Here is a 26,590-nt window from a genome sequence, read left to right on the forward strand (position 1 = left end):
GTCTTCTTTAGCAAAAATGTTAAATGTTAGAAAAACAACTTTCAGTCTAAATATAAGAGTAATATATTGGTTATATTGGTTATATCCACTTTAGGCCTGTTTAACCCGCACTCAAGACACCATCACAGGCCACACACACCAGTACTTACCATACCTGCGCCTTTATCATAAGCAGATGTACCACATCAAGCCTGATCTACACTCACGACCACATAGAATGACTGTAGAAATGTGATGTTAACTGAAGGCATAAGCTTTGTAATTGTAGCTTTGTTTACATTTTTCATCTGCTTACTAAATTAGTGTATTCTTATGCCTTTAGAAAATTGTTTTCCTGCGAGCGGATGTGAAAAAATACTGTTTACAAAACCCAATAAAATGACCTTTATCATGCTCTAAAGCCTGCATATCACAGGAGCAGGGTGAAGACGAACACCAGTGTGGGGAGGTCAGATACCGTGTGTGGGGAGATCAGATGCTGTGTGTGGGGTGGTCAGACACCGCGTGTATTGTGGTCGGATACCGTCTGTGGCGTGGTTGGAAACCATTTGTGTCGTGGTTGGATACCGTGTGGGGAGATTGGATACTGTGTGTGGGGTGGTTGGATACTGTGTTTGGGGTGATACTACATTGTCACATGGTTGGACCCCTGTGTGGGCGTCTACCTCGTCCGAGTCGTCATGGAAATCCCTCTTGGGTGCCTGGACAGCCTGGATGTCCAGCTCGTCAACGCCCTCGATGTCGTTGGCCTCCGCGTTGTTCTGCAGGTCCGAGTACCTGTGCACCAGGAACCTGCCGGGCATGAGGTCCAGGATCAGTCACGCCTACCACATCACCTGTACCATCTAGAAGAACCATCTACACCTGTGACATCACCTATACCTGAAGAACCATCTACACCTACTCCATCACCTATACCTGAAGAACCATCTACACCTACTCCATCACCTATACCTGAAGAACCAGTGGGGATAGTGGGAGAGGGGAGGAGGGTAACTGCCTGTAGGGGGGATAGTGGGAGAGGAGGGTAACTGCCTGTAGTGGGGATAGTGGGAGAGGAGGGTAACTGCCTGTAGTGGGGATAGTGGGAGAGGGAAGGAGGGTAACTGCCTGTTTTGGGGATAGTGGGAGAGGAGGGTAACTGCCTGTAGTGGGGATAGTGGGAGAGGGAAGGAGGGTAACTGCCTGTTTTGGGGATAGTGGGAGAGGAGGGTAACTGCCTGTAGTGGGGATAGTGGGAGAGGGGAGGAGGGTAACTGCCCGTAGGGGGGGTAGTGGGAGAGGAGGGTAACTGCCTGTAGGGGGGGTAGTGGGAGAGGAGGGTAACTGCCTGTAGTGGGGATAGTGGGAGAGGGAAGGAGGGTAACTGCCTGTTTTGGGGATAGTGGGAGAGGGAAGGAGGGTAACTGCCTGTAGTGGGGATAGTGGGAGAGGGGAGGAGGGTAACTGCCCGTAGGGGGGGTAGTGGGAGAGGAGGGTAACTGCCTGTAGGGGGGGTAGTGGGAGAGGAGAGGAGGGTAACTGCCTGTAGGGGGGGTAGTGGGAGAGGAGAGGAGGGTAACTGCCTGTAGGGGGGGTAGTGGGAGAGGAGGGTAACTGCCTGTAGGGGGGATAGTGGGAGAGGGGAGGAGGGTAACTGCCTGTAGGGGGGGTAGTGCGAGAGGAGGGTAACTGCCTGTAGTGGGGATAGTGGGAGAGGGGAGGAGGGTAACTGCCTGTAGTGGGGGTAGTGGGAGAGGGGAGGAGGGTAACTGCCTGTAGGGGGGGTAGTGGGAGAGGGGAGCATCTGCGCGACTGACCTGCCACCACAGACGTACTTCTTGACGAACAGCACACCGCCCGCCACACTGAGCAGCATGATGGCTACCACGGCAACCACGATAGCGACAGAGCTGGAGGAGTTCCCCGTCTGAGGGAGAGAGGGAGACAAAAGCACAAACATGTCAGTTACGTTCCCTCATTCTCTGCTCACTCTCAAACACACCGTCTCACACACGCACAAATACGTACATACACACAGGCACACACACAAATACGTACACACACCATTTTTGAAACGCTCTCTCTCACACTCACACCTACAGACACACAAGCACAGTAGCCTCAGGCTCTCAGGGTGGGTGGTCACAGAGCTGGGGCCGCCCGTGTGCTCACCTGTAGCTGGGGGTCCAGTAGGTTGCTCACACACTTCTGGCTCAGGTCGACCTCCGTGCGCTCTGGTGTGACCCCGCCCTCGCATCTATCTCCTGGAATCTTCCGGTAACTACAGACCAAAAGAAGGGTCAATTTAGGCTTGGTATCAGTCCATGGGGATGCACAGGGAGAAGAAGGAGCAGGACAGATTAAGGTGCTGCACAGGGGAGAAGGGGGACAGTTTAGGGTACTGCGCAGGGGAGAGAGGAGACCAGCAGGAGCATTACCCTCTGGTCAGCAGCTGCTCCTTCTTGCCATGCAGACAGAACTCCAGGGCGTGGCCCTTCAGTTCCGCCTGTTCCACACACTCAGAGCTGTTCTCCGCTCGCGAGTACCCAAAGTCACTGCAGGAGAGAGAGGCGGACTGTTAGACAGGCTGTGAGAGACAGAGCTGGGGCTGCCACCAGGCCTGGGGCACACACCTACAGACACCAACACGTTTAAAATGGACGACAAACATATTGCTTCATGCAAGAAGACAAGGAACTGAACAACAAACAACAGTTTTCCTTTTCCGTTTTTTTTGCACGTTTGCACGTTGCACGTTGACCATTTAAAGTATGCAGAGCCATACGTGAGAACTGACGGGAGAGTAAGAGACACTGGAAACATTCAAATGTCAAATTGCTTCACAATTCAAGAATGCAAAATGGAGTCTCAGCTGAAGCAGCACAAAGAGAAACGAACGGAGCCGAGCCGGCCATCCTTTCCAGTGTGTCTCCATTCAGACGTATTTATGATGAATTATGGTGGGGTTTTTCCTACAAGTTAAAAAACTCAAAGCACTGGTCTTTTTGGGGGCGTTAGTACCGTTAAGGAAAATACAAAAATCACGATGTGGGCAGTTTTAATCACCAGTTTTATGTTTTGAATCGATTTTCTCCTCTTCATTAATGTAGTGCACACTGGTCAGGGCTAGCATGATACATGGACGCAGTTCCAGATTAGCTATGGCTACCCTGAACACATACAGCCTGTACTTTAAATGAGATACCATGTACCCATACACAAACAGATATACAAGGTAATACGTGATTAATAAAAACAAATTTGGACAAAAGGATAGTGGATAGTCCATCCCTTGTACATATTTTTAATCTTTGCTCACACGGGGACAGATACAGAACACATTTATATTACTGTAGGTTTCCAGTCAACTGAGTTTCCAGTCCAAATCATTGTATTGACATTTACTGAAGCGAATGCCATTGGACAGCTGCAAACTCATACCCTCATTTGCAGTGATGACCTATGGGATCACAGTGGGCAGGGAACGCAGATGCAGAAGATAAATAGGTGGTCTGATACAGAGAGCTAGTGTTGTGAGAAGTTGACCAGGACACAGGGGTGATTCAGGGGGGTTGGGGCAGAGATAGCTCGGGAGAGCGGGGCAGAGATGGCTCAGGGGTGTCAGACAGAGGTGATTCAGGGGTGTGGGGCAGGGTGATTCAGGGGGGGCGAGCCAGAGGTGATTCAGGGGTGTGGGGCAGGGTGATTCAGGGGGGGCGAGCCAGAGGTGATTCAGGGGTGTGGGGCAGGGTGATTCAGGGGGGGCGAGCCAGAGGTGATTGAGGGGTGTGGGGCAGGGTGATTCAGGGGGGGCGGGGCAGAGATGATTCAGGGGGGGCGAGCCAGAGGTGATTCAGGGGGGGCGAGCCAGAGGTGATTCAGGGGTGTGGGGCAGAGATGACTCAGGGCTGTTGGACAGAGGGGATTCAGGCCTACCACAGGAAGTCATCTTGAGTGCAGGTGCAGGGTGTGGAACAGAGGTGATTCAGGGGGGCGGGGCAGAGGCGCCTACCATAGGAAGTCATCCAGGGTGCAGGGTGTGGAACAGAGGTGATTCAGGGGGCGGGGCAGAGATGCCTACCATAGGAAGTCATCCAGGGTGCAGGTGCAGGGTGTGGGCTGCTTATTCACCACGTAGTCCCGGCCGTTCCAGCATACAGAGTCCTTGCGCATCCGCAGGAACTTCTCCTTGTATCCCAGCATGCAGCCGTCATTAGGGTCGCTGATGTCATCAGAGTGCGCCAGCCACTCAATGTAGTCTCCCTTGCCACCTGGGAGACAGGACAGAAAAGCTTGCCGTCTTTGCTAAACAAGTAACCATTCTCAAAACATGGACAAATGTTGGTGAACATGAGCCAGGTATTGCTAAAGTGCAGTCCATAAGTATTTGGTTTCATTGACTGTCAATTGAAACTAGATATTGACTAACCAGAAACAGCTGAGAAGTAACCTGTCCCATTACTATAATGGGGGGATTATGTATAAAAAGGGATGTGATTCCTACACAGATCAACAAATATGGATGTAAATACAAATTAAAGGCAACAGTCTGCACTTCAAAAAAAATGAACAATTAATTGTTTAAAGTCCAACGTGCTGGAGGACAGAGGCAAAAGAACAGAAATTGCACCACTGTCCAAATACTTACGGACTGCACTGTATGTTGACACTGTGCAGTTGTGGGCCTGTACAAAAGTCACGTCTTATGCATAGGAACCATTATTTGATATACTTATCCTCTGTCATGAAAGTATCAGTCTGCGATGGCCTGCAGACCCCAGACCACAAGCTGAATAATGCCGATAATAAGATTTGCTGGAGTCTCCACAAAAATGTCCTCCCGCGAGGAGAATGGGAGTTTGTTGATGCTCCCTGCCAGCCCCCGCGGTCCACAACTTACAGGTTCGGGTCAGCAGCTGATTGAAGTCGATGGTGACGGAGACCCAGTACTGGCTGATCAGCGTCTCTCTGTAGCCCCAGATGCTGACGTTCATGGAGCGAGCCCCGGGCTCCGTGGCCAGGCCGGTGAAGTAGATCGGCTCGGTGGTGAAGTTGTAGATGTGCCAGCACTGCCCCTCATCCGTGGAAAACCTGGCACACACACACACACACACACACACACACACACATACACACACATACACGCACATACACGCACGCACAGGTTTGTACAACTCAGGTTAGCTGTGAACTTACAATAAATGAATTAATTAATGAATTTTATACATGTTAACATATTATTATATACAGTAATATAACAAAACATTAATGGCTAATAATAGCATTATTATTCACCAAGTTATAGATTATAGAGTGCAGTCTCACAAAAGGAGTAATTCAGTACACTCTGGGATTGTAAGACAATGTTTGTAGTTTTCTGATGATCCCCGAGTGTTGGGGTAAGAACAGGAAGTGATGCGGGGCAAGAACAGGAAGTGATGCGGGGACTCACTTGATCTGTGCAATGGGCAGGGAGGGGTTGTGCTCCACAGCCACCAGCAGGCCCCCGGAGTCCAGAATGGCGTAATGGTGGGGCCCCTCCAGGGCCAGGAGCCAGGAGTACCCCCCGTCGTCCGATACATACACGTCCGGTTTCATCGCCGAGACCGAGTCGCCCACACTCCCTGAGGGGCGCAGAGAGCATCAGGGGTCAGGGGTCAGGGGTCAAACACAGCCGTATACATCACCTTATACAGGCAAAGAGCACAGAGAATACTGATTCCAGTCAATTCACTATTAACGATTACTAATGTCTGATGTTACATCCCTCTGCCTTCAGTGGGAGGGATAGGGGCTTGAGGCACTGGTTGCCATGAGGGCCGTAAAAGGATTTTATTCACGGAAACGTAACTAAAGATGTCCCAGGGTCATATCCCGGACGAGGCCCCAATTGCCTTGTTTGCACAAAAAGGGGTTATATTTAGGGCAACTAAAGAAAATATAAACAACCATACGCCCCACGGGCCAGAGACAAATGGAGAGAGAACAGCAGCTGAACTTCTCAGCTTCTCTGATGGGAGTCTTTAAATGGGCCTCTGACAGGTGTGTGCAGTTCTGAAATAAGATTAATAAAATATAATAATCCACATTACCTTACAGCCCTTGTGTGGGGCAAAGGGCTGTTACTAGATTTTTACTAGTATTATCAGTGTAAGTAAAAATCAAACATTACATTATTGTAAGGTAAGAAATACTCAGAAATATTTTTTCTGATCAGGAATACATTTAATAACTTTCTCCTGTATCTTACAGTGAATGATTTAGTGCACAGGCAGACACAGATACCCTCTTCTCCACTCTTATAACCTCTCTCTCTCTCTCTCTCTCTCTCTCTCTCTCTCTCTCTCTCTCTCTCTCTCTCTCTCTCTCTCTCTCTCTCTCTCTCTCTCTCTCTCTCTCTCTCTCTCTCTCTCTCTCTCTCAAGGAGGTGTTGGGTATAAAGGTGTTGGGTGTAAAAGTGTTGGGTAAAGGAGGTGTTGGGTAAAGGAGGTGTTGAATAAAGGTAGTGTTGAATAAAGGTAGTGTTGGGTAAAAAGATGTTGGTAAAAAGATGTTGGGTATAAAGGTGTTGGGTAAAAAGGTGTTGGTAAAGGCAGTGGTGGGTAAAAAGGTGTTGGGTAAAGGCAGTGTTGGGTAAAGGCAGTGTCGGGTAAAGGCAGTGTCGGGTAAAGGCAGTGTTGGGTTTAAAGGTGTTGGGTAAAGGCAGTGTTGGGTATAAAGGTGTTGGGGAAAGGCAGTGTTGGGTAAAGGCAGTGTTGGGTATAAAGGTGTTGGGTTTAAAGGTGTTGGGTAAAGGCAGTGTTGGGTAAAGGCAGTGTTGGGTATAAAGGTGTTGGGTAAAGGCAGTGTTGGGTAAAGGCAGTGTTGGGTATAAAGGTGTTGGGTAAAGGCAGTGTTGGGTATAAAGGTGTTGTACCATGGGCCAGGATGAGTCCCACAGCGTTGGGCTCGCTCAGGGGCAGCATGGGGACGTTCAGCTTCAGGGTGGTGCTGTAGGAGGCGTGGATGTGCAGGGTGCACTGGAGAGAGGAGGCACCAGTTAGGCCGTTACACACAGACCCGCACATTATTTTCCCTCATTTCTGTAGGCTATGAACACAAACTAGGGCTAATTATAAAACATTGCCGCCCATTTGGTCTAATTTCACTAAACTGGCAGCCATTTTGTCATTTCCGTAAGGCGTGTCTATGGGTGGCACTCACCTGGTCTGGGTCATCGAGTTCAAAGGCACAGTTGATGTTCTCAGGTATATGCAGCTGCGTCCACTCCCCACCCTGGTCAAAGGACACCACGGTCTGCACAGAATCATCTGGAGACACGAAGAGGACCACTTCACAACCACGACCGCTCCCAACCAACCCCTTCACAACCACGCTTCATAAACTCCCTGAGCCAAAAACCAAAAACCGACTTAATGAGTTTGTACTATGACCGAGCAATTCTTACACTTGTCTTGCACTTGTCTCTGCGACTTTACGTACCATGTCTTCCTAGTGCTCATGGTGGAGGACATTTTCTGTGTTTTTTGGGTTTTATGCTTTAATGTACCCTACAGCATATTTACACAATCATCAAACACCTGCATTCATATTCACGTTTACTGACTACCTACCTGATTGTGGGGGCTCGTCCAGAATATTTCCAGACAATAAATATATACTTTTGCCGCACAACGGAACCTAACAACTGAAAGGCTGTGGGTTCGATTCTCATCTGGGGCGCTTCCAGTCCACCAAAGGTCAGCAAAATTCTTGACCTGAATTGCTTCAGTAAAATATCTCTGGTATAAATGGATTGTAAGCAAACATGGAAGCTATGCAAGAGGCTCTGGATATAAGTGTATGATCAATTCCTAAGAGAAATGTAAGATTATGCATCTCATGACCCGTCCCGACCCCTAAAACAGGGATCATCAAAATCACAGTCCTGGAGGTTTTCCACCCACCCTTGACCCAGGAGTCAGGTCTGAAGTTTGATCAATATGTGGTACTTATTTAATTTAATTACCAAGGAGAAAGATTTGGAATCCAGGGTGAAATTTGATGATTCCCTGCCCTAAAATGAGCCAGCAGGTTCCCTGGTTAATTCGGGAAATCCTGTTCCAGGTGAACCCTCCCCTGCGGAAACGGCTATGCCAATCCACCGCTTTACCATCCTTTCTCCAACCCCACCTGAACTGGAACATGAACCCAAAAAGCTGGGCTTTACTTGCTGGACTTATTCAGCTAACTCCGTATCCCTGCTCGTTATGGCGATGTCACGGGACGTGTTTGTTTTGAGAAGTTTTGCCTCATATTTGGGAAACTACGAAATGTTGCTACACTGACGGTGATTTTGAAAATGCCTACACACACAATTTAAGCATTTAATCCAACTGAAAAAAGCAGGTATAACTCCAGTCCTGGAGGGCCGCAGTGCCCCTCCACGGTATAGCTTTAGCAACTAACTGATGAAATAAGTCTCTCCCGCCCCCACCTTTAGCCCGCGGACGTACCCTCAGCCAGAACACTGGTCATGTAGACGCCACGCAGCGAGGTGACGTTGGTGAAGTCCGTGGCGCTCCCGGGGGAGGTGTAGAGGTGGCGCTCCAGGGACTTGGAGTAAACTGTGCCGCGGTCATCCGACACGTAGAGGGTGCCCAAGTTAGTGTCTGCAGAAGGAGAAAGCACAGGAGTGATAAACAAACAGAGAGAGGACAGCACAGGAGTGATAAACAAACAGAGAGAGGACAGCACAGGAGTGATAAATAAACAGAGAGAGGACAGCACAGGAGTGATAAACAAACAGAGAGAGGACAGCACAGGAGTGATAAATAAACAGAGAGAGGACAGCACAGGAGTGATAAATAAACAGAGAGAGGACAGCACAGGAGTGATAAACAAACAGAGAGAGGACAGCACAGGAGTGATAAACAAACAGAGAGAGGACAGCACAGGAGTGATAAATAAACAGAGAGAGGACAGCACAGGCGTGATAAACAAACAGAGAGAGGACAGCACAGGAGTGATAAACAAACAGAGAGAGGACAGCACAGGAGTGATAAATAAACAGAGAGAGGACAGCACAGGAGTGATAAATAAACAGAGAGAGGACAGCACAGGCGTGATAAACAAACAGAGAGAGGACAGCACAGGAGTGATAAATAAACAGAGAGAGGACAGCACAGGAGTGATAAATAAACAGAGAGAGGACAGCACAGGAGTGATAAATAAACAGAGAGAGGACAGCACAGGAGTGATAAATAAACAGAGAGAGGACAGCACAGGCGTGATAAACAAACAGAGAGAGGACAGCACAGGAGTGATAAATAAACAGAGAGAGGACAGCACAGGAGTGATAAACAGAGAGAGGACAGCACAGGAGTGATAAATAAACAGAGAGAGGACAGCACAGGAGTGATAAACAAACAGAGAGAGGACAGCACAGGAGTGATAAACAAACAGAGAGAGGACAGCACAGGAGTGATAAATAAACAGAGAGAGGACAGCACAGGAGTGATAAATAAACAGAGAGAGGACAGCACAGGAGTGATAAACAAACAGAGAGAGGACAGCACAGGACTGATAAACAAACAGAGAGAGGACAGCACAGGAGTGATAAATAAACAGAGAGAGGACAGCACAGGAGTGATAAACAAACAGAGAGAGGACAGCACAGGAGTGATAAATAAACAGAGAGAGGACAGCACAGGCGTGATAAACAAACAGAGAGAGGACAGCACAGGAGTGATAAATAAACAGAGAGAGGACAGCACAGGAGTGATAAACAAACAGAGAGAGCACAGCACAGGACTGATAAACAAACAGAGAGAGCACAGCACAGGAGTGATAAACAAACAGAGAGAGGACAGCACAGGAGTGATAAATAAACAGAGAGAGGACAGCACAGGAGTGATAAATAAACAGAGAGAGGACAGCACAGGAGTGATAAATAAACAGAGAGAGGACAGCACAGGAGTGATAAATAAACAGAGAGAGGACAGCACAGGCGTGATAAACAAACAGAGAGAGGACAGCACAGGAGTGATAAATAAACAGAGAGAGGACAGCACAGGAGTGATAAACAGAGAGAGGACAGCACAGGAGTGATAAATAAACAGAGAGAGGACAGCACAGGAGTGATAAACAAACAGAGAGAGGACAGCACAGGAGTGATAAACAAACAGAGAGAGGACAGCACAGGAGTGATAAATAAACAGAGAGAGGACAGCACAGGAGTGATAAACAAACAGAGAGAGGACAGCACAGGAGTGATAAATAAACAGAGAGAGGACAGCACAGGAGTGATAAATAAACAGAGAGAGGACAGCACAGGAGTGATAAACAAACAGAGAGAGGACAGCACAGGACTGATAAACAAACAGAGAGAGGACAGCACAGGAGTGATAAATAAACAGAGAGAGGACAGCACAGGAGTGATAAACAAACAGAGAGAGGACAGCACAGGAGTGATAAATAAACAGAGAGAGGACAGCACAGGCGTGATAAACAAACAGAGAGAGGACAGCACAGGAGTGATAAATAAACAGAGAGAGGACAGCACAGGAGTGATAAACAAACAGAGAGAGGACAGCACAGGACTGATAAACAAACAGAGAGAGCACAGCACAGGACTGATAAACAAACAGAGAGAGCACAGCACAGGCGTGAGAAACGAACAGAGAGAGGACAGCACAGGAGTGATAAACAAACAGAGAGAGCACAGCACAGGAGTGATAAACAAACAGAGAGAGCACAGCACAGGAGTGATAAACAAACAGAGAGAGGACAGCACAGGAGTGATAAACAAACAGAGAGAGGACAGCACAGGACTGATAAACAAACAGAGAGAGGACAGCACAGGAGTGATAAACAAACAAAGACAGCACAGGAGTGATAAACAAACAAAGACAGCACAGGCGTGATAAAGAGAGAACACAGGCGTGAGAGGGCGGAAACAGCCCAAAAGCTGACAGACCTCCCAGGTCGTCCACATGCAGGAACACCACGTCGTCGTCGGCAGCCAGGATGGAGTAGAACTGCTCATGGCCAACCGGGGGCAGCTGGGCGATGTTCCACGTATCGCCCTGATCCACCGACACGTGGATCATACGCAGCGTTCCCTGGGGATCACACACACACGTTACACACACACACACACACACCGACACATTACACACACACACATATATATATATACACACACACACACACACACACACACACACACACACACACATACACCCATTACACACAGACACATGCAAGCATGCATGTGCACACACATACGCATGTTACACACATTACACATACGCAGACATTATACACTGAATGGAAACATGCATGCACGAAAACACACACTGTGCCTCTTACACAAAGACACAGACACAGGCACGCACACAAGAAAAAAACATACCTGTCCAGTCATAACGGAGGCAAAAACAAATTTGGCTTCCAAGAGAAAGGAGAAGATCTTGGAGGCAATGGTCTTGATGGTTCTTCCATAGTCTGTGGTCCTCTTCAGTTTTAGCATGCCCTTCTCATCTACTGCACAGACAACCAATGAGGGAGAGTGTTATTTTTATGCATTTGCTGGGTCAGCCAATCAGCACCTTAATAAATCAACATGCATCATGAGGTCACTCACTGCAGGATCCATTAAAGCTGGTGCTGAAGAAGATGGTGTTGTCCCTCCCCCTGAAGACAGACAGACAGACAGACATGAGACTCCACTTGTGTCTGCCTTTCATCCATACATAAACTCATGGAACAACATAAAATAATTAAATACAAAACATGGATGTATGTATGTGTCATTGTGTGTGTTCACATGCACGCATACATCCCCAGTTGGAAAGCTCAAAGGTAATGAATGTGTCCCCGATTCAGAAACTGAGCTGTGCTGTTCGTGGAATCTGCTGGTCAGGGACACAGCGCCCTGCGCCAAGGCCACTTCCTGCTGGTCTAGAGGGAGGCAGTTTCTCTAAGGCACACCAGGTTTCAGTCATATCCGCAGCATTAGTGAGGCGTCTGAAAACGCTGAAATACCCAGCAAAGGCACTGCATCGCTCTCAGGACCAGGATGCTAACAAATACTGTTTAATTAGCAGAATTACCATGGGACCTCAATGGGCTAGTGCTAGCAGTATTTAGCATCTAATCTTGATCTTATCTTGCAGGCTCAGGTGGAGAAACTGAGAACTTTGGTTAAACTGGCATGATCTTGACAAACAAAATAACAACAAAAAGCCTTGGGCCCCTGATGTAAAATCCATCTTAGCTGTTCAAACCATGTTGAGTATGGAGCTGGCCTAACTGGTCAACCAGCTACTGTTTCAAAAACCGAGCTTAAGCAGTTTTTTTCAGCAGGAGCGCTACGCATGCCCTTCTTTTCTCTGTGTGGCCCGCTTTTCCCGTGGCCTCGTTTTCCAAAGCTCAGGTGAGTCCAGCGAAGCAGTTCCGTCTGTTGTCCTGTGGGTCCGGCTTTACATCCAAACACACTCTCTACAGAACGGGCTAAACACTGCTAGCAGCTAACACCAGCCCACTGCACCATCCGCGCCGCCCCCCTATAGGATTCCGCTAATAAAACGGTGGCAAAGCCCTCCTGGTAACGCCATGCTCCTGAAAAGGCGCGGTTGAACTTTGCTGAATTTTTCAGCGTGACTCATTAATGCAGCGATTGCGACTTTGCCCGCGGCTCAAACCGCACCCGTGGCCGTTTCCGTGGGAGACCAAACGGAATGCACTCGGCCTGTTCTTGAGACCAATTTCATCTGGTTTGGTTACAAAAACGAACACCGGGACGCGTGTCAACACGCCGGGTGCCCAGTGAGGAGGCGGTAGCACGGCATTATGTTTAAGGCTGTAGGTACCAAACAGGCCTGGCTCAAATCCGGAATTGCTTTGGACTCAAATACCTTTCTGAGCTTGTATGGTGTATTAGAACCTATGAAATACTCTCAGAAAGTGCAAACCCCGCCTTCTCATGGTTAGCTCAATTCCACCAGGCAAGATCAACATATTAGAATCAAAGGAAGTTACGTATTTGACTCAGGTCTGGTTGTCAGTTCCAAAGTTTGTTGTAAAGTTCAGCAAGGTGCTTAACCAGTGAATGCCCAGCTCCATCAATCGATAGTATAAAAAACTATTTTAAACTATGTTAGGCACTATGGATAAGAGAGTATTTGCTGATGCTGTATTTTGGGCTTGGCCCTTGCAGGCCCACCACACTTACCACTTGGCCCTGCATACAGTGTCATGGATAGTCTTCCAGGTTACACCAAAGTCTTCTGACACCCAGAGATCATACTGGAACAGAGCGTCATCATCATCATAATCATCATCAACCTCATATTATTATTCACATAGTTATAGCTTTCATCACATGAACCCAAATCACTTTACACCTTATGTGTGTAGATGTTACAATAATGTTAAGACGTGAGTAAGTGTTGGACAGTATTGTTGAGACGTGCACGTGTTGGACAGTAACTGTAATGTGTGTGCACGTGTTGGACAGTAACTGATGTGTGTACGTGTTGGACAGTAACTGTAATGTGTGTGCACGTGTTGGACAGTAACTGTAATGTGTGTGCACGTGTTGGACAGTGACTGTAATGTGTGTGCAGGCGTTGGACAGTAACTGTAATGTGTGTGCAGGCGTTGGACAGTAAATGTAATGTGTGTGCACGTGTTGGACAGTAACTGTAATGTGTGTGCAGGCGTTGGACAGTAACTGTAATGTGTGTGCACGTGTTGGACAGTAACTGTAATGTGTTTGCACGTGTTGGACAGTAACTGTAATGTGTGTGCATGTGTTGGACAGTAACTGTAATGTGTGTGCATGTGTTGGACAGTAACTGTAATGTGTTTGCACGTGTTGGACAGTAACTGTAATGTGTGTGCAGGCGTTGGACAGTAACTGTAATGTGTTTGCACGTGTTGGACAGTAACTGTAATGTGTGTGCAGGCGTTGGACAGTAACTGTAATGTGTGTGCATGTGTTGGACAGTAACTGTAATGTGTGTGCACGTGTTGGACAGTGACTGTAATGTGTGTGCATGTGTTGGACAGTAACTGTAATGTGTGTGCAGGAGTTGGACAGTAACTGTAATGTGTGTGCAGGCGTTGGACAGTAACTGTAATGTGTGTGCAGGCGTTGGACAGTAACTGTAATGTGTGTGCAGGAGTTGGACAGTAACTGTAATGTGTGTGCAGGCGTTGGACAGTAACTGTAATGTGTGTGCAGGCGTTGGACAGTAACTGTAATGTGTGTGCAGGCATTGGACAGTAACTGTAATATGTTTGCAGGCGTTGGACAGTAACTGTAATGTGTGTGCACGTGTTGGACAGTAACTGTAATATGTTTGCAGGCGTTGGACAGTAACTGTAATGTGTGTGCACGTGTTGGACAGTAACTGTAATATGTTTGCAGGCATTGGACAGTAACTAATGTGTGCACGTGTTGGACAGTAACTGTAATATGTGTGCAGGCATTGGACAGTAACTAATGTGTGTGCAGGCATTGGACAGTAACTAATGTGTGTGCATGTGTTGGACAGTAACTAATGTGTGTGCATGTGTTGGACAGTAACTAATGTGTGTGCATGTGTTGGACAGTAACTAATGTGTGTGCATGTGTTGGACAGTAACTAATGTGTGTGCACGTGTTGGACAGTAACTAATGTGTGTGCATGTGTTGGACAGTAACTAATGTGTGTGCATGTGTTGGACAGTAACTAATGTGTGTGCATGTGTTGGACAGTAACTAATGTGTGTGCACGTGTTGGACAGTAACTAATGTGTGTGCAGGCATTGGACAGTAACTAATGTGTGTGCATGTGTTGGACAGTAACTAATGTGTGTGCACGTGTTGGACAGTAACTAATGTGTGCAGGCGTTGGACAGTAACTAATGTGTGTGCACGTGTTGGACAGTAACTAATGTGTGCAGGCGTTGGACAGTAACTAATGTGTGCAGGCGTTGGACAGTAACTAATGTGTGCACGTGTTGGACAGTAACTGTAATGTGTGTGCAGGCATTGGACAGTAACTAATGTGTGTGCACGTGTTGGACAGTAACTGTAATGTGTGTGCATGTGTTGGACAGTAACTAATGTGTGCACGTGTTGGACAGTAACTGTAATGTGTGTGCACGTGTTGGACAGTAACTAATGTGTGCACGTGTTGGACGTCGCTCACCGTAACACTGAGCGCCAGGAGCGCGTCAGAATTCTGTGGATTGTAGACGATCTGTGAGAGCGGGTGGAAGGGCAGGTCGACAGGAGTGAAGGCGTTCCCGAAATTGGTGGAGCGAAAGATCCGAGAGCCCTTGCTTCCCGAGACATCGCCTGTGAGGATCACCTGGGCGGTGGAGCGAAGAACGGCAGAGTCAACAAAAACGCAAAGCCAAGATGGCCGCCAATTAGAACATTCGAAGAGAAGCACAACAAACTTATACATTAGAACTGTATAATCACGAAAATCTAGTGCACCAGAAGATGCAATAACCAGACTATTGACAGCATGCTCTATGAAAACAAAAGCAAAGAAAAACTCCACACTAACTTTTACATCACTGTTCCTAAAATCACAGTCCCCAACTGCTGGTTTTCCACCCTCCCTTTGTCTGCGAGTCAGTTGTGAAGCCAGCCGGGCCAATCAGTACCCAATCAATAGTAGAGCAGGGATTTAAACTTCTTCATTGGGAAGGGATTATTTCATTAAATCATGCAACGTGGTCAAAGATTTCCCACAAACAGTTCATAAACAGTGCATGAACAACATCTATGGTTCAAATTAAAGTATGTGGACCTGGACATGCGGTGCACCTATGGTTGGGTACATTTGGCACCTGGGCCTGCCAAGGTGGAAAAAAACTAAACAAAACTAGAACTCATGTTCCTCACCTTCCCAGAATTCATAGGGCCAATTGCAATGCCGAACTCCGTGAGGATGAAGGTGTTATTGATGAGCGATGTCACGTCCTCAAAGGACTTCCCGTAGTTTTCACTGATAGGGGAAAATAGAGGGACGGTGATCAAATAAGGATGCAGAATACTACGAAATACAATGTGCCTGGGCTGCTACACCAGAATAAAATAAAGCATAACAATCACAGTAAGGTCATGGGGTTTGTAGTTCTTGAATTCCTCTCTACTTTGGCTTCAGTCGGAAGAACATGGTCACTGTGGGGATTGGCTTCAGTGGGAACATGGTCACTGTTCAGTGGGGCTTGGCTTCAGTGGGAACATGGTCATGGTTTTCAGGTAAGTGTAAAGCGGTACTTACCTTCTGTATAGTTTGGACTGTCCGAATCTGAACATGAAGAATGGCACCTGGAACGTGGTCAAAGCCAGCACAACCTGTGGAGAATAAATCTGCTATTTAAAGTCCAATATACATTATTTATCTCTGTTAAATCCTTGGGATTCTTTATTCTAAGCCTGAAAGATTTAGAGATTATTTCTTGGTGCCTGAACATGGATGGAGCTCATTTCAACCAATCATTATGCTTTCTTGTGAGGAGTAGAACCTTCTGCTTGGTAACAACTCAGTGAAGAACTCGCCACTACCTTCATCAACTCTCCTACACATCGCCAGCTACAGCCAGAAACAGTGGGGTGGAGTTTCAAAAAATGACAAACTTGAACGTATCACCTACGGTACCCAAACCAGAACTACTGTCCATCGGTTTAATTAAATGACTATATAGCCCCCACGTCACACCCTGTCTTTATTTACTCAACCTTATCGCATTATCCACATACAAAGCAGACACGGCACTCTCACGTTCTGTGATAACACTCGACTCCACAGTTACCACAGCAACGCATCTACGTCCTTGTCCAAAGAGTACAGGGAGTGCAAACGAGTTCCACTTGGACTGCTCTTAAAAAAACAGAAGAAACACGTAGAGCAGGACTATCAGTCAATAGCCAGTGAATGTGCTGATATACATACTTTATAAGCAAATATGGAGACAGAAGCTGCATTCTTCTTAATATCTGACAATTCCTGCTTGTATTAAAATGAGCAGGATATTAAACAGTGCAGTTGGCGAAGTGTTTTATTCACAAGATGAAGAGCATGGGCAGTTGAGCGGCTTGTCTTGTGAAGGCACTGCGCTGGAGCACGTATGGGCCTCGCGGGGAGGTACTGAATCGGGACCGAACCAGTGCCGACTGGAACCTACAGCTCCACAGGGCAATGCAGGATCGGCGCCCGGGGATGGGAGGGTTTCCGGCTGCCTTGGTTTATAGCGCCTTATCGCACACCAGCAACCCCCATCCGTCGATCAGGTGCCCGTTTGTCCGCCCGCTAAACTGAAAAAGTAAGCGTCTTCCTCCTCCTCCTCATGTTTGTGTGGAGCAAATTACAAATGACAAATTATAAATCTTCCTCCTCCTCATGCTGTGCAGGCTGACTTTTCAACTGCCGCATGATGAGAAGTGGCGGTAGACGTCCAGCGAATGTCAACTGAGCCGGACGAGGGCACTGCTGTTAAATACGACTCGCCGTTTCAAGCGGAAATTTTTTTGAATGTAAAAAAAACATCGGAAAAAAGGATCAAAATGTAAAGTACTTCAGCCGTTCAATGTAAGCATGGACACAGGCACATACAGAAACACGCATGCAGACACACAAGCATACGAAGGCACACACATGCTCACACACTCTCACTGAGACACCAGGGAGTTCACCCAGCTCCTGCAGTCATGTGATCCCACACAAACTCATGATTTCCCCATGTGATTGCTGGAATGATCCCGTAAATTATCCCCCAGCTCCTTCCACCAGCCACAGGAACACAGAGCAGTTACACTCTCCCATTCTTACATCAGCCAGCGGCGATAACGTAATCACACAAAGTCGAGCGATATGGGGAAAGGTTTCCTTCTGTGTATTTTTGGTAGTCCCTCCATTAGAAAGGAGACACGGTTTCTGTGAATGTGGGGGTTGGTGTCAGAGCGCACAAAGAAGTCTTTACATTTTAAAGTCTAAGCACTGGAGCACACGCATCCAAGAATGAACAGTTGCTAAAAAAACATGCAGCGATTATCAATATCGGCTAGTTAGTCAGGTGGGATGCTAATCAGACAATAAATAACGGTTAGCATTAGCGCTTTGTGAGGGGTTTTGGTGAATAAGGGTTAGCATTAGCGCTCTGTGAGGGGTTTTTGGTGAACACGGTTAGCGTTTGTGCTCTGCGAGGGGTTTTGGTGAACAGGGTTAGCGTTTGGGCTCTGAGAGGGGGTTTCGGTGAATAAGGGATAGAATGAAGGTCAAAAATATCTTGTGGGAGAGGTGCATAAAGGTCAAAGGTTAGGCGGAACACTTACCCCAGTGCCATCCCCCACCCAGGCCAGAGACACCGAGCCACTCAGGTCATAGAAGCCAAACTGCAAGGAGGAAACAAGCACAGGGGTTAACAACACTGATAATTACACAAATACCTGTCACATCAGCGTCGCATAGCTTTTTAAAATATCCTACCATTCCAGACACCAACACAATTCTTGCAGATTTTTTTTTTTTTAAAGAAAACAAAAATAAGAGAAGAGACAGTCCACCCTCCTTTTATATTTTTTGGAAAATATATTCAGACAGGCAGAGAGGATAACAGATGGAGAAGAGAAGGCATCACAACTGAGATGTATGGGGTTCAGTGGGGTTCAAATGGTGCCATGGTGGGGTTCAAATCCCCGCCCTAGCTGGGCAAGCTGAGTCTGCCACCCAACAAACAGCGCCACGCATCATACCAGTACTCATCTATTTTCAACAATATTCATTCCTCATTCAAAATCTGTCATTCAGGTATGTACTATTTCAGTTAGTAACACAGTTGAACTGACATACAGATCAATTTCAAAGGAGCTTGCAGTATATGTTTCAGCAACCCAAAGACTGCTTCTACTTCTTAAGATTCTCTTGTGATACAACATTAGTAGTAGAGACTGGTGATTGTTGCCCTGACTGTGTGGTATACGATTAGCCATATTCCTACAAAGAACTTCCAAACACCAAATACAGCAATAGAACACAGCCAATATTGTGTGACACATGAACAGTTCAGCTCCGATGAGAGAGAACTCAACAGGAAATGACTGATGTAAAGAATGTAAAGTTGTCTAAAGTGCAAATATGTCGTACTTTCAAAATGTACTCCGGTGTACATCAGTAGGCATCTCAAACGGCTTCTTATTTTAACCTTGTTGGGGGAAACAGGGCCTGTTTTGAGAGCCCCTGGGGCATTTCCCCCTGTGCTGGAGTCCTACTTCAGCAGCAACGACACACCAGCACCCAAAACCAGCCGACGAGGGTGTCCTCTGAAAGACTTTAAAAATAAACTGACCTGACTTTTAGCATTCCGCACATCGTTGCCGTCAACAAACCCTTTCAAGTTTCACTGAGCGTTTGTTATCAAGATAAGCCCTGGAGCAAGAATAAGTGCAGGAATGCCTGCAAAAGTATTCAACACAGTACTTCTATTCCTGTACGATATGGAGAGGTTATGTTTTTCACCAATTCACAGTTAAGATCCTGTGCAGTTCGCATCGCGATGAAAGACCAGAAATGACAAGCCTTTCATCCCGATACGGCAGGGATACTGGGATATCTTGCCTCCAATCCAAATTGTTTTCTTTCATCCAAAGTAATTATCTGAACAATTAGCGCTCATTGTCACACCTGACTCGCAGGTAAAGGGAGGGTGGAAAACCAGTGATACACCATCAGAGTAAGAGAGAGAAAAAAAAACTGTTAGTGAAGTGGTAGTTATAGGTACAAAAGGTAATTTCGGACTTCTAACGGTCAAGAGAGGAATTGCAGCAACAAACACCCTCAAACCACAGCACTGTTTATCCCTCCCCCTTCTCTGCGAACGCGCTGACATTTAACTCCCCCCCAGCTATACAGAGTGTTGGCCTGTCAACTGTATATTTTGAAACCCAAATTTAAGGACTATAAACACAGGCAGAGGGTGAGTCAAGCGTGTCAGTGAGCCTTTTTCAATGACAGGAAGGGATGTACAATGGTCTTGTAACAATGTTTTAACACCAGAATCTTACCGATTGTAGCTTTAATTGTGGTTGTGAACTGACCGTCTCCAGACTGCAGGCAGGCGTGTGCCCGGTAACCTGCCGCAGACCTGGAGGGGCAATCGCAACGCGGGGCAAAGAACCGCAACCGAGGGCGTCGCCCCTACCCGTCACAAAAGAGCGAGCTTTGGCAGCACGCCACACACCCGCCATGTTGCATCGTCACCTGACCCACTTCATATACATAATCGTTTTGGATTCAAATACATTAAACTGCTTAACTGAGCTTGTCCAGTGTATTGGAAGCCATGAAATACTCTTAAAAGGGCAATCCCCGCCTCGGTCGGCTGAATTGCACCAGGCAAGATCAATCGTAATCCATCAAGGCAGCTGTGAGGCGGAGGCTTGGATGAGTCAGCCATTTTGCTCTGCGTCCCGAAGGACAGGAAAATCCAGCTACGATTCATTACACAGCAGAGTACACGCTCTGTAATTATTTATTCACATTACAGTCTGTACTGAACACGTTTCAAAAATAAATAAATGATTTAACCTTTAAACAGCGTAGGTTGATTGAGCACACTGGTGCTGATTTCATGGTAATCTATAGCATCGCACCTTAATGAGAGTTCAGATGATCCAACGGCCAAACCTTTGTGCCAGACACAGCCCGTTCGTGCAGAACGCAGGCCAGTATGAGCTCATTGGCCGAGAGCACAGGAAGAGAGTGGGAACAGAGGAGGAGGAAGAGGAGGAGGGATCAGCTGTTGAAGGGCTACAAAGCCCTGTCAATATACTCGCCAATTTCAGAGGTGCTCTGTCTTAGCCAAGAATAATTATGTGTAATTTAGCTGACCCTTTTATCCAAAGCAACTTCCAGTTGAATTGACTAAGCAGGGGACAATCCCACCCAGCGGCAAGATGGGGTTATCTTACCAACAACCTTCCGAGTCTCAGTTATGTACCTCCGCCTCAAGTCTGCAGGCTGCCACCTGAAAGAATTAGGTGAAGGAATCCGATTCACCTAATGAAGACCAAAACCAAAACCCCCTCACAGAGCACAAATGCTAATGGAACAGCCCTGATTCAAACCCCAAGATTAATGATAGGAGCTGGCTTAAACTGATATTGTTGGTCATGGTGAACTATGCACACAAGGTTGACCTTCACTAACACATAGCCAAAACAGAGAAAGAGAACCTTAATATTTTTTTCCCCAACTGTTCCAAGTATATTTATCCAGGTCAGAAAGCCCTCCTTTGACCAGAAGGTATCATATAGCATGACCTGGATTCTTCAACATTCGATACAAAATGGACCCTTCCTGGCCTTGACAATACCCTCGAGAAAAGAAACTATTGTGTTGACTTCGCACTGGATTACAACCCTCCTTCATCAGTCTATTCGGCTTGTCGTCATCACGTCCTCTACGTTCCTGTTCGGCTGTGGCTCCAGTGTGTGTAAAAAAAAAACAAGACCAGAATGTATCTTGACTCATAAAATTACCACTATCCTGGTACAAGCAGGGATGCACAGGCCTCAAAAGCTGAGTATCCTTTGAAGCTGTGACCACATTCAGCATTACTGGACACCTCCCACCCCAGCCCCTCACTACGCATACACAGCATACTAAACTGACGTGGAATCACGCTAGACATGATCTAATGGCTGGACAACAAGCACTTAACGAGACGCCGGACAACTAAAGAGTATTATTCACTGAAATGTGCCACACCCTGACACTTTTCTCATCATTAAGTAAACATTCAGCAAATACACTAACAGAGCAGCTTATTCAAGGCTCAATTATGGACGGTGAACGAAAGTTGGTGTATGATTTATCCGTTGGGGACCAAGAGTGATCTTTGTTCCAAACTGAGTGAGCGGAAGTAAACTATAACCACGGATAGTCAAATCCAAATGTGGCCCTGGTTTTCTTTCCTCCCAGGTAATTAATGGAACAATTAGTGCAGACTGATTGGCCAGACTGTCTTCACACCGGCCTTCCAGGTAAAGGGAGGGTGGAGAACCAGCAGTTCCTTGAGGACCATGATTTGATGATCCCTCTTAGAGGCCATTAGGCCAGCAGTGCTGAGAGCCATAAGCCTTCACAAGCCTTTAAGCTGTTTAAGAGAAAACAAACAAATCACATGAGCCCTCAGCTTGCCCTAGATGCATCACCCCTCCCTGCATATTGTATATTCCTTCATTTGGACGGTATAATTTACCTCTATGCAAATAACATTGATAAAGGTGGTCAGGTTCAGTGCACTAATGTGGAGAAAAATCATTGACCTTTACATTGAAATTTCATGTGATATTATGGACATAGAATTATCAAAACGACTCATTTCAGAAGTCTACGGAAGGCATCAATGCCCAGATCTACTGTGCCCTCAGTGCCAGAGAGAAAACACATACACATCTACACTTCCTGAAATTCCTTCATACAGCATGACATATCTGAGGGACCTCATTAACTCAGTGAATCAGTAAGTGAGTGAATCAATGAGTGAATCACTGAGTGAGTGAATCAATGAGTGAATCAGTGAGTGAGTGAATCAGTGAGTGAGTGAATCAATGATTGAATCAGTGAGTAAGAGGATCAATGAGTGAATCAGTGAGTGAGTGAGACTGAGGGAAATGTGAGTGAGTGAGGCAATCAGAGAGTGAGCAAGGGAGACATTTGGCAAGAGAGAGAGCGAGAGCAGGTCATGAGCGAATGAGTCAATCAGTGTGGGATAACACAGTTACCAGGGCTGCTTTCCTTACAAAGAGAAAGCAAGTTCTCATCAGCAAGCCAGTGTGGACTCCACAAATTCAGTGTTTTTTTCACAGATAAGGACGAAAGGCCTCACAGCAGTGCGTAGGCTTTAGGGACCAGTGCAGACATCAAATGTGATCACTGACTTAAATTTCCACAACCTCATACAGCACAAGGGGATTAAAGTGCAGAGCTGCAGCTTTTCTCCTGGTTCCTGAAGCTGCTGCAAAAACAGAGACCCAAGAGGCCCACTGGGGTGTGACTGGAATACCTCACAGGATACATATGAAGCAGGAGGGTGAGATTCCAGGGACAGATTGTAGCAAGAAAGCAAGACCTTGCAGGGGAAGGACCACCCTCAATATAGCCAGGAGAGTCTATAATGACTGGCCGCAGAATAAGAGAGAAACCACCAGTAGACTGAGAGACCCTCAACACAACCATAAGAATGAGACAGCCTGTCCCAGACATGGTGGTTAGAAAGAGACTGCCCCAAACATGGTGGTTAGAATGAGAGAGACTGTCCCAAACATGGTGGTTAGAATAGTTGAGACTGTCCCAAACATGGTGGTTAGAATGAGAGAGACTGTCCCAAATATGGTGGTTAGAATGAGAGAGACTGTCCTGAGCAGAAGGGGTGAAATCCTCTTTTCCCCACAAAACAAAATGCCAAAAGGCATCCATTATGTCAGGTAATTTACACAGACAGCCTTTCGGTACTATTCCCCATTATCTACAGGCCACTTGGATTGAACACCTCCAGAATCATATTATTCCACCAGGGCCCTCTGAGATTCTGGGTTTGCAAAAATACTTCACAAGTCCAAAATAAAGCCTGTCCCAGAAGGCTCAATTCTGAAGAAGTAGTGGTGGTGGTTAAAGGTCCCATATTGTACACTTCTCCAGTGTTTTATTTTAGGTGCTAATATCCATAAGACAATGTTTGTGTGCTTTTGAGTACCAAAAATATCAAACTCTCTCCAGAACTTCTCATGAACATTACCAAGGACAGGCTATTTTAATGCCTGTCGTAAAGGCTCATGAATATCAATGAACCTCTGTCCTGACTGGCTGGCTAGCTCCAACAAACGAAACGCCCTCAGTGCCGAGTGCTTGGATTGGTTCTGGCTACAAGGTGGGCGGTGCTGAAGGCGGACGTATGCAAATGAACGTACGGTTGTGACATCATAAAGTTACAGAAAAACCAAATAGCTTGTTTAAATTCAGTTTCTTAATACGGATTGTGTGGATTTCTTTGGGGACTGTGCACTTTGATACTTTCACTCTTTTATAACTCTTTTAAGCGAGTGCCACTCCTGGCAGGGATGCCACGCCTATACAGACTGTTCGAGGCAAACTGGGGTTTATCAAGCAAGACAGTCACGGACCCAAGAATCTCATTCCATGCTTCCAGCATGGGCACCAAACAAACACAGAGCAACTGGGTGTTCATCTAGTTAAAGCTCAGAATTTCTGTGTCCAATCGCAAAAGAAAGGAAGACGGGGAAATTGAGAATGGAATGACCTTGCTCCTTCAAACATCATTTCGAAGCCGTGTCAGTTACAGACGTGGCAGATGGGGACAGGTGGACCCACAGGTCAATCATTTATACGTCACACTTTCAGGACAAATACCGCAAAAGATGCGCTCACGTTTCCTTGCTCAAAGGCAAGATTGGGAGTTCTTAAATTGTACTTCTATCCGCTAGAAGGAACATGTAATGGGTTGGAATGTCCTCTGGGCGCAGCCCAGCTGCAACATTACCTGTAATTAACACCGCAGCACACATCACCAGGGTGTGAGAAGCTGAGATAATGTTTTCCTATTGAGGAAGCTCCAAGTCCAGTTTCACAGGTTAGTGTGGGGAGATGGGCACGCTCTGTTTGTCCAGGGGCGGAGTTCATCTTCAGTTTGCGGTGGTTGTTTAAGCAGACGGGTCGGAGAGGCAGGATAATAAACACAGCGGTATCTGAGGAGGCTGTGAGAGGCAAAGAGCTCACCTGTCAATCAACCTACTGACCTGAAGACCGAAAAAACAAGGAACGGGACAAAGTGGAGGACAACATCTTTTAACAAGGATTTAAACACAGGCATGCCGCATTCACAAGTATACAGAACCACACACAAAGACACTTTCCCGCACACACATGCACCCACTAAACAAACCTCTTATCCAGCAATCCCTCGCAAATGGACACACAAGCTTGTTCTTTAGCTGAAGAAGGAACTGCCTGCAATTCCCACTGTGTGAGCCTCTACGGTAGAGGCGTCGATTATCGTCCAAAAAGGGTTGGTGTGGGGACAGGTGTGTGTTTTAGCCGAAGACGAAGACACTGGATTCAAATAACTACTCAGAAATCATGATGGTGTTCAATCAAGATGTAGAATCAGGTGTGTTAGGGCTGGGGTAAAACACACACACCAGCCCTTTTTGGGTAAGACCCTTTCTCAACAACAAGGACATCAGGTGTGTTTCCTCCTGCGTGTTGAACCATCACAGTTTCCACCAATCAGAGCTTGTCACTGGCCAATTAGCATAGCACAGCAGCGCTAACACATTTAGTACTGGGGCGCAGAGAGCAGCCAGTACTCAGGCCCACACTGCAAAAACCAAAAAATATATAATTTATATTTAGACTTTGGCTAAATAAGGCAAAAGCATTGCCAATGAGGTGAGAAAAGTTCACTTGTCAAGCTGATCATTTGCATAATAGGTACAATAGGAAATATCATTTCAGACTTCTAACAGTCAAGAAAGGAATTGTAGCAACAAACACCCTCAAACCACAACACTGTTTATCCCACCCCCTTCTCTGTGAATGCATCAAACCACCCCCATCGCCCCCCTACACGCAATTGGCTGTGGCAATTAGAACCAATTTCCAAACAATCAGCTTGAATTACTGTTCAGCTGCACACAGAGCCTGGAGCTCCACACAGCAGTGCTTTCCCACAGAGCGGTGCTTTCCCACAGAGCCAGGAGCTCCACAGAGCCATGCTTTTCCACAGAGCAGTGCTTTCCCACAGAGCCAGGAGCTCCACAGAGCCATGCTTTCCCACAGAGCCAGGAGCTCCACAGAGCCATGCTTTCCCACAGAGCCAGGAGCTCCACAGAGCAGTGCTTTCCCACAGAGCGGTGCTTTCCCACAGAGCCAGGAGCTCCACAGAGCCATGCTTTTCCACAGAGCAGTGCTTTCCCACAGAGCCAGGAGCTCCACAGAGCAGTGCTTTCCCACAGAGCCAGGAGCTCCACAGAGCAGTGCTTTCCCAACAGACAGGCGACAGCGATAACAACAGAGGAATTACACCAGACAGCCTCTCTTGCCGAGGACAGGCAAAACTGAGAATGAACAGGAGCAAGAGAGAGATATTCCTTCCTTGTCTCAAAGGACTCGCGATATGTGAGCTCAGCAGCACTTTTGGAGGAACCAGCCTGCTCACTAAGGTGGAGTCTGATTTTGACTTGTGATTGTTTATCATGCTTTTAGGAGGGAGATCTTTTGTTCTGTGAATTTTCCCCTACAGTAGTCACTTGAGTCTTCAGCAGTTGACAATTGAAGAGGTTATCGGGTGACTCTCAGCAGAAAGGCATCAATCGGCATAATTTCACCGAGTAAGGAGGGGGAACAGCCACTGCATGTCGTTCTTTGTGTTTCAAATGCGGACATTCATATGTAGATTGGGTCTTGGCAAAAACAGAAAGTTATGACAGAGGACTCACAGCGAATTTGCTAAGCAGGAAGTAGCAGAGACAGAGGGGCTGTGTAACATAACATAATGATGAGGGCCATTCAGCCCAACAATGCTCGCCATTTTCCAACCA

At 46.8% G+C, this 26,590-nt stretch overlaps 1 protein-coding gene across 2 annotated transcripts in view; it reads right to left on the reverse strand.

Moving 5' to 3' along the window:
* Positions 1-26,590, reverse strand: part of LOC133138852 (sortilin-like) — a 38,051-nt gene that overhangs the window by 3,023 nt on the left and 8,438 nt on the right. Inside the window, exons 2-19 of one of the 2 annotated variants that reach the window (XM_061257956.1) lie at positions 18,305-18,364; positions 16,254-16,327; positions 15,872-15,974; positions 15,165-15,326; positions 13,199-13,272; positions 11,609-11,658; positions 11,378-11,505; positions 10,940-11,084; positions 8,478-8,633; positions 7,186-7,292; positions 6,899-7,001; positions 5,435-5,606; positions 4,883-5,073; positions 4,064-4,253; positions 2,421-2,537; positions 2,155-2,263; positions 1,800-1,909; positions 666-792 (exon numbers count right to left, since the gene is read on the reverse strand). In XM_061257956.1, coding sequence (XP_061113940.1) covers positions 666-792; positions 1,800-1,909; positions 2,155-2,263; positions 2,421-2,537; positions 4,064-4,253; positions 4,883-5,073; positions 5,435-5,606; positions 6,899-7,001; positions 7,186-7,292; positions 8,478-8,633; positions 10,940-11,084; positions 11,378-11,505; positions 11,609-11,658; positions 13,199-13,272; positions 15,165-15,326; positions 15,872-15,974; positions 16,254-16,327; positions 18,305-18,364 — 2,178 coding nt within the window. Of the gene's footprint in view, positions 1-665; positions 793-1,799; positions 1,910-2,154; positions 2,264-2,420; positions 2,538-4,063; positions 4,254-4,882; positions 5,074-5,434; positions 5,607-6,898; positions 7,002-7,185; positions 7,293-8,477; positions 8,634-10,939; positions 11,085-11,377; positions 11,509-11,608; positions 11,659-13,198; positions 13,273-15,164; positions 15,327-15,871; positions 15,975-16,253; positions 16,328-18,304; positions 18,365-26,590 lie in introns of both variants that reach the window. The other variant, XM_061257955.1, reaches the window with a different exon arrangement.

The sequence above is a fragment of the Conger conger genome, chromosome 10 (assembly GCF_963514075.1).
Source record: "Conger conger chromosome 10, fConCon1.1, whole genome shotgun sequence".
In the NCBI taxonomy this organism is placed as follows: domain Eukaryota; kingdom Metazoa; phylum Chordata; class Actinopteri; order Anguilliformes; family Congridae; genus Conger; species Conger conger.